Below are 15,857 nucleotides of genomic sequence, written 5' to 3' on the forward strand. Positions count from 1 at the left end.
AAAAAACAACAACAGAAGTGTAGTTTGATGTATGTTTTCTTTGCTCTTGTTTTTAACAAATGAAAAACGTTTTATTTACTGTGATTGGTGTATTTCCAGCTATAGCCAAGCATGTTTAATTGTACAAAAAAATGTACGCATGTCAACGCAAATATCTTTGCTGTTTATCTTCAGGCTTATCATTTTTATCCTTTCTTTTTTCTTTTGTGTGAATGTCCAGTTCAGTGTCCACTGCAGTTCAGATCTCCTGTTGGATTAGAAGCAAACGGAAACAGCATCACTGTTAACTGTAACTGGATTTTCAATTGCATCTCATCCTTATGCAGTCATGCTTAATTATTTAATAGAATAGACAATGTCTTATATTATATTGTAATAATACAGTGTGGGGTAGATTATTTCAAAATTGTGATATGTTACTGGTTTCAAATTACATATTTAATAGAGTCTAGTAAAGTAGCACAGAATGCTTCAAATAAATGCTTCAAAAAAACAAACAAACTACATAAAAAACAACAGCCAGATTTGGGATTGTGTGGATCATTTACATTTAGTCATTTAACAGATGCTTTTGTCCAAAGCAACTTACAATTGAGGCATTCAACTAAAAAAGAAGAGCAGTACACATGCAAAGTGTTAATTAAATGCTAGAGTAAAGAACTAAATGCTAGAGTAAAGAATTAAATGCTAGAGTAAAAAGGGGGAGTGTTTCTTTGAAAGAGAGAAAAAAGAAGAAGAGTGGTTTGTCAAGCCCACTCACCATTGTGAAGCACACTTCATAAATACACAATGTTTTTTGTAAGAATGTGTCTGGTGCAAATCTGCAAAAACATGTGCAAGTGTTCATTAAAATGTCAGAGAGATGAAAGAGCGGTTTCTACAGGCTGTTGTCAGGCCTACTCACCTGTGTGAGGCCTCATCTCAAGTTACATATTGCTCTAAATTATGAATGTTATAATAAGCTAATTCTAATCAGTACCTATTTATTCCCTCATGCGTTGTTTTCTCCCTCCACCTCAAAGTCATCTGGCAGTAGTTTGTCCTGCCGGTTGCCCAGAGTGAAGGCCAGCAGCGCTAGTAAACCTGCATCCAGGATGCTGATGATGCCCAGGATGTAAGCCCAGCGAATGGTGCAGTTGCCCAAGTTGTACTTGGTCGTCCGCTCGCCGCACATCCGTTTTACCTCCGCAGAGTCCCATCCGTCCGGATAAATCATACACCCCATCACCATCAACACAGCTACAACATCAAGTGCAGAGATAAAAGGTATGGAACTTTTTTTTTTAGATAAACTTTTTTTTTCCCCTGAGATGGGTTGCAGCTAGAAGGGCATTCGCAGCGTTATATTTGCTGGATAAGTTGGCGGTTCATTCCGCTGTGGCACGCCCAGATAAATAAGGGGACTAAGCCGAAAAGAAAATGATTGAAAGAATTCAACTTTTTTTTTTATTTTTACACCCCAAATTATATCAAGTAATCTCTAAAATATATGTTAGTATGTGTGTTTAGGGTCATTTTTTCTTGAAAACATTAACTTTAAGACTCCCACTATAGGCTATCTATTTTCGACTGCCTCCTAAATCATAGCTTGAATTATCAAATCATTTTCATCCTTATTACTCTAATGAGTTAAATAAACTTTTGCATGAAACATCTATTTTATCTGCATTACTTGTAATTTCATTCATTCATTTTCTTTTCGGATTATTTCCTTTATTAATCTGGGTCGCCACAGCGGAATGAACTGCCAACTTATCCAGCACATGTTTAACACAGCGGATGATGCCCTTCCAGTTGCAACCCATCACTGGGAAACATCCATACACACTTATTCACACACATACACCACAGACAATTTAGCTTACCCAATTCACCTATAGCGCATGTCTTTGGACTGTGGGGGAAACCGGAGGAAACCCACGCAAACATGGGGAGAACACACCAACTCCACACAGAAACACCAACTGACCCAGCTGGGGCTTAAACTAGCGACCTTCTTGCTGTGATGCGATTGTGCTACTGTGCTGCCCTTTGTAATTTCAGTTCATACATATAGTATCTGTCCCTACGTTCAGTTCTAAAAAAGGTGTAACACCCGGTCAAGTCACTGATATTAAAAAATAATAATTTTCTACAAGTGATGTCACTTCCTCGGGTGGGAAAACTCTGGGAGCCACTTAAGGATGTCATCGGGACACTTAGGGCCCCAGGAAATCTCAGTAAATGCCCTGAAGTATTATATACCTATACATTTTATTTAACACAGTTTCTATCATATTTTGTATGATTAGGGTGTAACAGCTACAATTTCTACATCATTTTTACATTTGCACAAATTTGTCCCTGACTCCCTATCATTGAGCAACCCAACAGTCAAATGAGGTAAAGAAAAAAAAAACTAAATAATTTATTTATTATTTTTAGTTGTAAATTAATTTCAAGAAAACAAATCATTTTAAAATGTAGAGATTGCATTTAGATAAAACGTAGACATTAAGATTTTAGGACTGTTGGGCGCAGAGGCTAGAATTATTTAGGGCCCACAAATTATTAAATGCGCCTCTGAACGTCATTATTTTTCTCTCATTAAATTGAATGCACAATAGAATATTAATTAAACGTCAACTCTGTTATTGTGATATTTCAGTGAATATCTTATTCAATAAAAAAAAAAACAATAATACATTTTAGACATGCCATGTGGCTTGGCGGGAAAGCAAAAAAAAGATGTCTAGCCATATTAATAAACAATATTTCAAAACTATTTCAATTGGTCTTCCTTTTAATTTAACTGCTTTTAAGCAGCATGTATACTTATTTGCAGGGCTCACTGAAAAGCGGCCTACCTGAAGATGTTTGCATCCAAGCGCAGATCTTGTAGACACTAGCGGCGTTGCAGAAGAAGAAAAGACCCAAGCACACAATGGTGCCCACAATCAGCAGCATTGAAGTTCCCACAAAAAACAAAGCGGTCCTGAAAGCCCCAGAGGGGATTGAGCCAAAATCGAACACACTTCCTTTGCAGACCAATTCCGAGGTGATTGGGTTGCCAATACAGTAGCGAAAAAGCCCAAAGTATCCAGCCTGTGGGGTGTTAACACTGTCACCAATCCAATACGGCTGAATAAAGACCACCACGGTAATGATGGCGAAGAATAAGGTGAAAACTGCCCACATGACGCCGATGGCTCTGGAGTTTCGCACATAATTGGTGTGGTAGATTTTGGCAGCCTCTTGGGCTGGAAGCATCTTTTCTTTTGCCATTGTTAGATATCCAGAGAGAAATCAATATTTGTCAAAAAGAAGAAGCTGAATACCGAGTACTCTTACACCTCCGGTTATATCGTAGCTGATCTTCAAAGGCAGGTGAAGCCAGTCAAATAGTGTCAGAAACAGGGCTGCTGCCAACAAAGGTGTCAGTTTTTGAATTATTGATGGTAAATGAAGCTGAAGAATAAGGTGACGACAATAACCTGTTCTCGTAGGTGCTGTTATTGGATACATTTGTTACTTCACAAAGCTATTGTGTTTGCGTTAGTCATGAAATAGCTGACGTCTAGACTCATCATGAGCTCTATCTTTTCTAAAAATCTGAACACACTCGCCTAATACAGCTTATGTCTGCCAGGTTAAAACCACTAACAGTATTTCTCTAAACCAAATAGTTTTACTAATAGTCTTTTTATGCAGAAATGATTTTTGTTTGTGTGGTATTGCTGTGAGTGGAGAATTCACATCATGTTAAAGTCTTTTTTCACCAACATGGACCACGCCACAAGGAAATAGAGGGAGGAAGGGTGGGTTAGAGACAACAAGAACAGTGCTAGAGGCTGGTGACTGGTCTGCCTTAAATAAGGTTTAGGGAGTTGGTGATTGGTTAAGGAGGCAAAGTGAGGCGTAGTCCCTCTACCGAACCTTTGTTAACAAGCTAAATCTTAATGAAGTTTCTGTGTTTCCGTTTAAATCTCAAAGACCATAATGTCAACCTGCTAGATTACACAAATATTATTTATATTATTATTTTTGAAAGAAGTCTGATTTGCAGTAACAGCAGTTAAGGTGCTAAACTAACCTTTTTTCTATCGATAAATTAGTTCCCTTTTTTCTGAGCACACTATACTAAACTATACTATACTATACTATACTATACTATACTATACTATACTATACGATACTATACTATACTATACTATACTATTCAGTGTAACACCATTCATTTATTCATTAATTTCTTTTTGGCTTAGATCCACCAGAATGAACCACCAACTTATCCAGCATATGTTTTACATAGCGAATGTATGGATGTTTCCCATCACTGCATCATGGCAACATGGGGAGAACATGAAAGCTTCACACAGAAATGCCAACTGACCCAGCCAGGGCTCGAACCAGCAACCTTCTTGCTGTGAGGCGATTGTGTTGCGCTGCCCCAGTGTAACACTATATACCTTAAAAATCTTGTCAGGCATATTTATAATTACAATAAAATAAAAAAATGATCTATTTTTATGATCATGTACTCAACTCTTTAACTGCCTGCTTGACCAAACGGTTGAAAATATTTTGACTGACTATATCTCTTTGGGAGGAGTACCTAACTCAACTAAACCTGATTGAGCCATCTCTACCATCTGGTTAAAGTATGTTATACCAAAAAAATCCACTAGTTGTCAGTAACTCAATGAACAGCACTCGTCAAAACGTTGCTTCTACCATTGAAGTCAAAAACAGGGAAATCACTCCTGACCCATTGCTCCTGACGTGTGAACTGATTTTGGTGAAAATTTGCAAGGTATGCATTTATTTTTTTGACATTTTACCCTCTAAGAGCCCTAACTTTACAAAGTTATGTTACTCGGTGCCATGAGAAATATTTAGTAAGTTTGTATAAAATTTTCAAAAAACTTTCTCGACCAAATGGTTGATTTATCACTTTATGTTAAACTTAGAAAAGAAAAACTAATGATTTCATCTCCTGCATTTCTGCAGTCAGAGTGGACTGTTTGCTGAGAAATATTCACTTTTGATCATTCACAGAATAAATATGACACAGCTTGTTATTTATTCATGAATATACTGAGATCATTTCTTGATTATATATATATATATATATAAATATAATGTTTTATTAAAACTAATGTGTGAAAATCATAATTTGAACATGATTATCTCTTAAATGGCAAATGCTGGTCTACTAGCATTAGTACAATTGTAAGAGATTGATATTTGTTTTTTGTTTGTTTGTTGTTTGCAGTTATTTGATGGATGTCAATAGTTTCTATTGTAGAAGAACACACATTAGTCAGGCCCTTTTACAAGAAAATATCTTCACTGATGAGATAAATTTGCAAGTTCACTCACATACATACATACATACATTCTCTCTCTCTCTCTCTCTCTCTCTCACGCACACTCACACCCCCACTTTGGGTGTTTTTGAAGTTTGATTGATTGGTTGATACAACACAATAAACAGGAGTTTCATCTTCAGAAAGCAATCGTGCTTTTGCACTAAAAGATAATACTGAAATGTGTTTCAATGTTTTAATTTGTTTAAATGACTGTTTTTATTAATGACTCACACTGCACACCATTGTTGGTTTTGTAAAATAATCAAGCAAACAAAATCCTGTTGCACCTATTCACTTAATTTTGGCTTTATTGTAAAAAACAAAACAAGAAAACTTTTAAATAGCTGTTAAATAAGAATTTAAAATATTTTATGATATACCCTAATAAATAAAGCTGATTTAGTGTTTAAAAATGTTTTATTTTAATTATGTTTTTAAGTAAATTGGTCTTACACTTCATATTTTCTAATTTTCATAGCATATATATTCATTTCGGTACTTTTACCTTAAATTGACAAATCAACCAATTGGTAGAGGTTGATTTTTAAGGGATGTGTTGAATAAAAATGGATTGATTGTGTTAACTAGTGATTTTAGGAGTTAAGAAATGCAATCTAAACATTTTTTTGTATTGCTCTTTTCTTGGTGTGGCAGTTAAAGTGTTAATAAAATACATTATGATTATTATTTGATTCATTTTTTTAAAAAGTAAGTAAAATCAGAATAAATACAATGAGTAAAACAAATATGTTACATTAAATGATAGTGGGACATAAATTATTTACAGATATTTTAAAGGATTTTTGTGAGTAATATTTGAAACATTCAAAATCGCTTGTTTAATATGGTTTTATATAAAGCTTATATAATATATATAATAGCTATATATATATATATATATATATATATATATATATATATATATATATATATATATAACCTACATATATTTGACTTTAATACTGCAAAATATTAGAGTATATAAAATAATAATATAATATATGAATGAATAGTATTTCAGCCCTTATATAATCCTTCAGAAATGAACATTGATTTGGTGCTCAAGAAAAGAACAAGGCATATTTTCCACACAAAAAGGACACATTTTCAGAATTCTTTAATGAACAGAAAGTTAAAAAAACAATTGATCAACTTTTAAAAGGGGGAAAACGCTTCCTTTATTTCTTCGTTGTTGCCTCTTTTTAACTCTTCAGAAACTAAAAGTTCAAGTTCTAAAAAAAACTTCAACTGTATGACCACCAGGAAAAAAGGAAAGAATTAGAGAGAAATCCTTATAATGAGGTCTTATTAATGATACAAATAAACAATACATGAGTCTCGAGCAGGAATTTGTTGCTCAGAATGGAATTTCTTAAGACAAGAGCATCAACAACAAAGACTGCACTGATATTTGCCTTCCTTTCAGGCTTACCATGAAGCCTTTGCTTTTTTGTAGGTCAACAATTACAAAAACATCAAAGACGCTGCGAGCCTGATATGTAAACTGAAGCCGTGAGCACTGCACAATGCTGCAATCACAATGCAACATCTGCTCAACTGCAACATGTTTAATGTGCTCAAATAGATCTGAAGATTCCTTTATAGTTTTAAAAACTCTGAAGACCTTGTTACTAATAAGATGTTGCCTGAATTATGCAACAAAGCCCTTTGTAATATCTTATAAAAGAATCACTCCATGACAAAATGTGAAGAATTTATCATTTCTGTTTTTTTTTTGTTTTTTTTTTTGCTCAGTAACGGGGTAATTTCTAAAACCACATTTGTAGTTTCTGCATTTTATTTTTGTATCACATTCTGCCTTGGACTGTCAAATCTTTGTTTAGTGACAGACGTACTGCTCTGCTGTGAAACATCAGACTAGACGTGAAGAGAAGGAGACGCAAAGACATACAGAAACAGAAGTGTATAGACTGATTGAATGTGCCAAACAAAGTTTTACTAGTCATATTTACAGCTTACATGGGAACAGGTTCTTTAATATGGTTTCAATGTTGCTTAATCATCATCTTTATAGTCTGTTTAGTAACAAATGTAGTTATTAAAATAGCAGCCACTGTGGTTTTGGTTACGCTGCATATTTAACATGGAAATTATGTGATTAAAATGCTATAGAGCCTTCCTAATGTACATGCTTGGTGGCTTCAATGCATCATTAGGTTATGATTTAGCCTCACCCGAAAAATAAGCCTAAGTTATTTAACTTCACCAATTCAGTTCATAGTTCACAGCATTTGTAGCATGTTTTATCGATGCATTTCTAACAGCTATAATGTGACTTGAAACACAATTTTCACAGTTGACCACATGGATGGTTAAAGATGGTATACTGTATAAAACAAATCATTGTCTCACGCACGGCTTTTCATGCTCATTGGAGATGTACGTTAACACAGTATCCTTTAAATTATTTTTTACACTGTTAGTGTTCGAAGTAGAAGATTATTTGAGTATGTTTTAGTAACTCTCATTGTAACTCTCTCTCTCTCACACACACATTATTAGTTAAACCACAGTTGTCATTGTCAATTCCAGTTCCTGGACGGCTGCAACTCTGCACAGTTTAGTTCCAAACCTGATTAACAAACCTACCTTTAGGTTTCAAACAAGTCTGAAGGACCCAATTAGTTTCATCAGGTGTGTTTAATTAGGGTTGAAACTAAACTATGCAGAGCTGCGGCCCTCCAGGAACTGGAATTGACACCCGTGAGTTGAACTATGCACCATAACATGGCCTAGGCCAAATTTCTAAAAAGAGTTCAGGTAAATATTAGGCGATTTCCTCCAGCTAGCTTAATTTTAGCTATATTTCAAAGTAAACAAAAATGTTTGTGCTAAAAGCAGTGGCTTTATGAAATAAAACATAAGAGGTTCTTTTGAACAACTAAAAATAACTGGAGGCAAAATGTAACTTGCTATATAAGGCTACAGTGGAAGCTTTGGTTTGTCGAGCACAAAAACTCATAGTCTTCACTGTTGCAGTTGTAGTCTTGAGGTATTATTACCAGATCTTCTTAAAAATCTGACTGAATTCGTGTCATTTAAAAATGGAAGAAAAAAACAGAGCAAACCTTACTCAAATCCAATATCAATCAAAATTATTGGTAAAAGTTTGTCTTCCATAATATAAACTGAACCACTCCAAAAAGCAGAATTGTCCTTGGTTTTACCATAGCCTATAGTCGTAATACACCAACAAAGGTAAGAAAACTACATTGATACGGGCGCTTAAAAGGGATAGTTCACCTATAAAATGAAAAATCTAGCATCATCTCATCATTCCTCATCCAACCACTTGCTCCAAACCTGGGTAACTTGCTTTCTTACATTGAACACAAAAGAAGATGTTGGAAAAATGTTAGAAACTTGACTTCTAGTTAGTGGTTTTCATTCACTCATTCATTTTCCTTCAGCTTAGTCTCTTATTCATCAGGGGTCGCCACAGGTAGAATGAAACGCCAACTATTTTGCCATGTTTTACAGCAGATACATTTCCAGCCACAAGCCAGTACTGGGAAACACCCATACATACTATTGCATTCACACTCAAACCCTACTGCCAATTTTGCTTACCCAGTTTACCTTTACTGCATGTCTTTGGACTGTGGGGGAAACAAGAGCGCTTGGAGGAAACTCAAGCCATGCCAACTGGCCCAGTTGGGACTCGAACCAGCGGCCTTCTTATTGTGAAATTACAGTGCTAACCAATGAGCCACCGTGCTGTCTAGTTACTAATTTTGTTTTGCTTATTTTGGATGTCAATGGCTACTGATGTCAAAATATATTCTGTGTTCAAAGGAGACTCTGGTATGGAGCCACTTGAGGGTGTGTAAACAGTTAGTAAATATATTTTTTAGGTGATATATCCCTTTAAAGCAGAGATTTACAACGCTAAACATAAATTTATACGGTCTTCATGTAGGTTTTGTTTATTTAATGTGTCATATGCTCTTATTTAGTATGCAGTGAGGAGCTTCACCACCAGATGGCTGCCTCCCATCACGACACAGACGGTATAGGCGATGGCATAATAAAATTACACAGCAGCAGTAAATCTGCCAGATGAGTTTTCCCTCACGCGCACAGCATCATCAAAAACACGCCAGCAGAGAATTCATTGAGGACGCGTGTTCACAGCAGGCGTGGGAGAAGTCAACTTCCTGTACACTTCCATTATTCTGGAGTGTAATGATGTTTTCCTGCATGCGATTATGTGCTTCACAGGCCTGAACTAAAACTAAAATCAACCTAACAGTCTCTTGCTGAAGAGATGTGTATGGAACTTCTGAGTCTCGCGATATGACGGCTGCTCAATTATAACGCGTTCTGACGCAAGTTATGTGCTGCAGGTACATTTGCATTTTTATCAGTTAAGTCCATTGACATAACGTATGTAATTTATTGGCCAACTCTGACATGAGAGCTAATGGATGGAATGTATTATTCATACACAGCAGTGTAAAGGCATTTGGTGAATATGATCCATGGGCTTTGTCGTTTTGCATATATACAATATGATTGATCTTGTTTACTTGGCTGTCGCTCCTCTGCGCTCCTCAGTTTTCCTTTGTTTTAAAACCACACACACACGCGCGCGCACAAACACACACATTCTAGCAATATCTAATTAGCGTTTGTGAATGCTGGATAATGAATGAGGTAACTTCCAATTATATCTGCCATCTTTGATAGTGTTTTCAAAGTCACGTTTCCCATAATGCGTCACAAAAACATGCATTTGGATGGACTTTGTCAAACAAACATATAAAACAGTTAATGATGTCTTTTCAATGCAGCTAATGAATCTAAATTAAATGTAAGCTACATTTGTGATATTAAATTGCATGCTTCTTGCGAAATTCAACTAGTTGTTCAGTTAACTGCTAAAAAATATGCTGGTAAGGTATGTTTTGATGTTGGAATGCTGGTCTTGCTGGTTTCAAAGCTTGTTTTGCTGGTCTCGGTGCTTGTCTGAATGCTGGTCTTGCTAGTCTCTTTGCTGGTCCTGAGCAGCAAGACCAGCTTTGAAACCAGCAAGACTATCATCGAGACCAGGATTGAAATCAGCAAGACCAGCATACCAGCATCAAAACATACCTTACCAGCATACGCAGTCATTTCAGAAACTGCTTGGTCCAGTTTTGTGTAAAATGTCGGATCATAATGGGTAGGCTATGGAGGGACATGTTAAAGACGTTATTTCACCAAAACTGAAAATTCTGTAATTTATTCACCCTTTACTTGTTTTAAACATATTTGACATTCTTTATTTTGTTGAACACATAGATATTTCAAAGAAAGCAGGGAACATAGGCTATAACTACTGACTATAATAGCTATTCATTTTTTTCTACCATGCATGTCAATGGTTAGCCTAACTACTGGCTTTCAGCTTTTTTTCAAAATATAATAAAGAAACTAACAAAGGTTTAGAACCACAGAGGGTGAATATATGAGTAAAATATTATTTTATTTTCCAAACTTTTCAAAAACATTTTTTAAGAGTGTTACTGGCTCCCAGCAAACAATTTTGTGTTTAATAGACGTCTAATAGACATCTAAACGTAGATAAGATAAGAAAAAAAGGTTACTTTTGGGATGTCAGTGAAAATCTAATAGACATCTAAGAATAGCCCACACTAGACTAGTCGTCAAATAGACTATAAATCTGTCAAATAGATTAGACAGACTTTATATGTGTAGTCATTCATTTCTGTTTATTTGATGACTTTTGGCCTAGATTAGATTTTCAGTAACAGCCCAAATTTTGCCTTGTTTTAGCCAAGATGGCTATGTTTAGACATCTATTAGACATCTTTCAAAAACAAAAATGCTTGTTGGGCTGTTATTGGCATTTGAAGTCATCACAGTGGGGGAAAACTCAAATCAATGACTCTTATTGAAGTGAATTGGATTTTGATTTGTATCATTATTTCATTTTCTAACAGCATTTTCTTTTTTAAAGTAACGATCTTATGTTTTGATTTGGACTAATAATGCCATGAATCATATATGACACATATGGGAATCATGGTGTGTATTTCATACAATGTCAGATTCATGGATTTTCCTAAGGTAATGCAAATGTAATGCAAAGCCCCTTTCTATCATATGGAATCAGTTAGAGCTCTTCCAGGCTGTCTGTTAGCAGTGGTGTTTGAAGGTTTTCCCATAGGATGTACACTGACCCTGCAAAAGGCATTTGGACACGTAAGTCACTTGAATGTCACCCCACTAGACGAGAAATATCAAATCAAAGGGCATCTGCTAACAAATAATGATTGACCTTTTCTCGAGACGAAACCTCACATTTCTTTTTGTTTTAGTTATTTTAGGATAACGAGTGTTCAAATACTTTTTGAAAAATGTCTATTAAAAAAAGTGAACTTTTTTTTGTGCACATTTTTCTTTGGAAATGTACAGTGCTTAGTATCTTGCTTTTAATATTGTTATATAATACAGTAACATTCATGAAGTCGTTAGTGCTGTGACATGTCCAAATCCTTTTTAGAGGCTGTTGTATTTATATAGCTTTCTTGAAAGTTGCCAAAAAGTAAGACAGCACCAATGTATACATATTTTGGGCTATTTTATCAACCAGATGCTTCAGCTGTGCTTTTTTCAAAGGCATTCAGATCAGTGGTCTGCTGTTATCTGACCTCTGTTGCAGCTCTCGGTGGTGTGATTGCAGTATTGTATCCTCAAAGCCGTGACCAGCTCTGGATGATTTTCTCTCACCTTGGTGGTGAGTTGACGTTCATGCCTCTCTTCATTAAACCCCCACCAGGAAATTCAGAGATCTTTCGCCCTGTAGGTTTTGAAGATGATAATGGCTTTGGAGGGAACACGGGGTCAAGGTTTGGGTAGTTAGGAAGACTTTGTTCACTTCTGCTTGCCAATGTCCACAGTGTATTAGAGCCACACAATTTTTCCACATGTTGATTACAAATGTATTTTTTTCCTTTTCATTACATTTTAATATAAAAAAAATGTCAATGTTATGATAAAGCATAACAAGAGATGAATCAAACCAGCCACTCATAAGGTGAATCACAAAATCGCAAACTTTGATTTGACAAAAAGAGAAACACTGTAAATTGATGAAAAAACAGAGAGACAACAGTGAGGTCTCTGAATAACACTGTTGAGAACCGATAAAGGAAAGTATGTCTTTATAAATAAACTGCATAGTTGCAATCTATACAAAAGAGAGAAATCGACTTAGAATATCACTTACCAGTTTAATAATGATTTGATAAGCTGTAGTTAGAAATCACGAAATGAAAAAATTAAAAACGAAACATTAAAAGAAACAGATTTCCAGCTTTAAATTGAGGGTATTTACATCTAAATCAGATCCGCACTGTATGAACTACAACAGTTTGCATATGTGCCTCCCACTTGTTAAGGGTCCAAAAGTAATTGGACAATTGGCTTCTAAGCTGTTCCATTTCCAGGCGTGTGTTATTCCCTCATTATACCAAATACAGTGAGCAGATAAAAGGTCCAGAGTTCATTTACAAATTAAGGCTGACTGTCTGCAGTTAAAGCACATCTTGTTAGATTTATTTAAAATCTATTGTGTTGGTGTATAGAGGCTAAAATGTAGGAATTATGTTGATGTTTTTGCACCAAAGTGTGTGTGTGTGTGTGTGTGTGTGTGTGTGTGTGTGTGTGTGTGTGTGTGTGTGTGTGTGTGTGTGTGTGTGTGTGTGTGTGTGTGTGTGTGTGTGTGTGTGTGTGTGTGTGTGTGTGTGAGTGAGTGAGAGAGAGAGAGAGAGATGTGTGTATTTTTTTTGGTGAAGAGGTTGACATTTCATCTAAAGTAGTAATTAAAAAGTAAAAGTAATTAATAAGAAATGAGAATATAATTAATTACACATCATTCATTAGCCTGTCTATCATTTTCTGACAGAGATATTGAAGTTAATTGAAGTCAAAGTTAGTTGACTGGATAGTCAGTTTGTCTGTCTATTAGTGTTTGATTCTTCTGTGGCAAATTCAAGCACTCTTTTACCTCTAATAGCTGCTAATATTTGAGTTTAAGTTTGGGCTTGTTGCCCAGATGTCCCTCACCTACCCCGCAGAAGGTCCTTGAAAAACAGCAGCTCATGTTGTTTATGGACAGCTGCTGCTGTTGTGGCAAATACAGGAAATTAGCATAATTGCTGATGGGAATGAAGTGGGCGGCTTTGTCCTGGCAGTGCAGGGCAGTGATATCATTAAAGTAAACTGTCATTATCATAAACTGTATGCTCTTCACCTGCTTTACTGCTGACCTTTGCTGCACTGTAACCCCTGGTGCATTAAATCTAACACAATTTTTTTGCTCAGATCATACCACTTACGGCCATCTATTAATCTGAAAAACAGACAGCATGAACCTGCTGTGAAGAGTAGATGCCCAGATGTTGGAGATTGTATTTGTCAATCAGAGTATTTTTCAATTTTGACATAAATAATAAACACTTTTCCTGCATAGTTCATTAGTAGCGCATTGGGTAGGTAATTTGGTGTGTTAAAAGTTATGAAGGACTAGTCATTATGTTGTTTCTAGTGCTGCTGTAAAAATGACCAGCAAGGTTCATACTGTATGTGTATGTTCTTGCCCTGGTGAATGTCAGTCATTAGCATATCAGGCCTTGAATGCTATTGACGTCAGACGAGTTCAAATGTTGCAGAAGCAGCATTCATAATGTGGCGTTGAAATGTGTGGTCTTTGGTAATATTTCTCTTATTTATGGAATAGCCAGTTTGAGTTTTTTAGACAGTACATGAATTCCCAGCACTTGAAAATGAACCATGTACCATGTAGATCATTTTACAGTTCTTTTAGAAAGTGGAATGCTAAATCAGTGTTAAATCAAATGTTTTTACTTAAAACAGAATATATTATATTAAAGTAAACTATTTGACTTACAATAACAATTTTATTAATTGTAAGTATGACATGGTATCAATTAGTTTGAAAGCCGCTTCAGAAAAAAAGTCTGTTCTTAATGCATATTTAATGCATATAAATGTGAAGGAACGCTAATTTAATATTCACTTCTTAAGTCTTACTTTCCTGAGGAAGGATAATTAACATTTTTATAAAACAGTCTGGAAATATGCAATATTCAGAATATTTGAATGTAGTGAAACATTTTCACAGTTTTATAACATTTAACATTTGCCGCATATGAATGCAGACTCCCTAATTGAGCCACTTACCTTGAAGTATCTGGCACTCTTTAAACCACACATACCGTTTACGCAAAAATGCTTTGAGAATAATTCATGTCTAATCTCTAGCCAGAAGGAAAGACAGTGCTTTATATGTTGGATTTTTTTTTGGGGGAAAGAGGTCTCTTATGTGCACCAAAGCTGCATTTATTTGATAAGAAACAACAGAACGTTGAAATATTGTTCTATAAATGTTGTTAAAATAACATTTGTCTATTTAAATATAAAGCTGATTTGCAGCATCATCGTTCCTTCTCCAGTGTCTTATAAACTTTCAGGAAAAATTCTGATTTGGTGCTTAAAAGAAACATTTCCCATCAGTGTTTTCAATATATTTTTTTATGAATTCTGACACATTTTTTCCAGAATTGTTTGAATATAATACAGTATCTGACAAAAGTCTTGTCATCAAACCCATTTTTAAAATGCAAAAAATAATAACCAGATTTCTAGTTGATCATTTGGAAATATGTCAGAAGGTAGATTTTTCAGACGAATCATCTGTTGAAATCACAAATACTGCAGAAGACCTATTGGAACCCGCATGAACCCAGGATTCCTGCAGAAATCGGTCAAGTTTGGTGAAAAAAAACATGGTTTAGGGTTACGTTTAGTATGGGGGCATGCGAGAGATCTGCAGAGTGGATGGCAACATCAGCAGCCTGAAGTATGAAGACATTTGTTCTGTCCATTACATTATGGGCAGATTCTTCAGCAGAATAGCTCACCTTCTCATACTTCAGCCTCCACATCCAAGTTCCTGAAAGCATAGAAAGTCAAGGTGCTCTAGAATTGGCCAGCCCAGTCGTCAGACATGAACATTATTGAGCATGTCTGGGGTAAGATGGAGGAGGGAGGCTGTACATTATTTCTGTTTAGTGACATGTCTTTTGTCTAAGTAAAGTCAAATCTTACTGTTCTTATTAAATTATTAAAAATCAAGACATGAACGTATTTTATTTTGGTAAAATAAGCTTAGTCTAAAGGCCTCTGCCTTTCATAGAAGCCACTTTTAATACCAAATCAACTGAAAGCCAAGTTATTCTTTGTTCCTAAAACGTGGATAGGTGACAAGACTTTTGTCAGGTAGTGTACAATTAATTCATAAAAAACCTGAGTTGTAGTATATATCTTTAGATACACATGTTTTGGCCAATTTTATCTGCAATGTAAAAAAGGGACAATTTGTGGCTTAAAAACATATTACAGTTCTCATTTATTTATCTTATTACAATTTCAGTTGCGGCGACACAGTGGCACAGT

General features: G+C 35.4%; 2 protein-coding genes across 7 annotated transcripts in view; one reads left to right on the forward strand and one right to left on the reverse strand.

The window, feature by feature from the left end:
- Positions 1 to 30: 30 nt before the first annotated feature.
- On the reverse strand, positions 31 to 5,528 carry lhfpl5b (LHFPL tetraspan subfamily member 5b). 2 transcript variants are annotated; one of them, XM_087263683.1, is made up of 5 exons: positions 4,397 to 5,528; positions 4,131 to 4,164; positions 2,847 to 4,034; positions 980 to 1,239; positions 50 to 247 (listed from the first exon to the last, which is right to left on the reverse strand). In XM_087263683.1, the coding sequence occupies exons 3-4, from the start codon at positions 3,262 to 3,264 to the stop codon at positions 992 to 994; spliced, it is 666 nt and encodes a 221-aa protein (XP_087119809.1). In that variant the 5' UTR covers positions 3,265 to 4,034; positions 4,131 to 4,164; positions 4,397 to 5,528; the 3' UTR covers positions 50 to 247; positions 980 to 991.
- The window catches only part of cpne5a (copine Va), a 198,250-nt gene continuing 187,087 nt past the window's right edge, over positions 4,695 to 15,857 (forward strand). The window contains exons 1-2 of one of the 5 annotated variants that reach the window (XM_087263724.1): positions 4,706 to 4,792; positions 12,040 to 12,114. The gene's annotated coding sequence lies outside the window, so the exon portion shown is untranslated. Of the gene's footprint in view, positions 4,793 to 9,411; positions 9,719 to 12,039; positions 12,115 to 15,857 lie in introns of those variants that run through there. The other 4 variants (XM_087263725.1, XM_087263723.1, XM_087263727.1 and 1 more) reach the window with 4 other exon arrangements.

This window comes from Danio rerio, chromosome 8 (assembly GCF_052040795.2).
Source record: "Danio rerio strain M-AB ecotype USA chromosome 8, GRCz13ab, whole genome shotgun sequence".
NCBI classification, from domain to species: domain Eukaryota; kingdom Metazoa; phylum Chordata; class Actinopteri; order Cypriniformes; family Danionidae; genus Danio; species Danio rerio.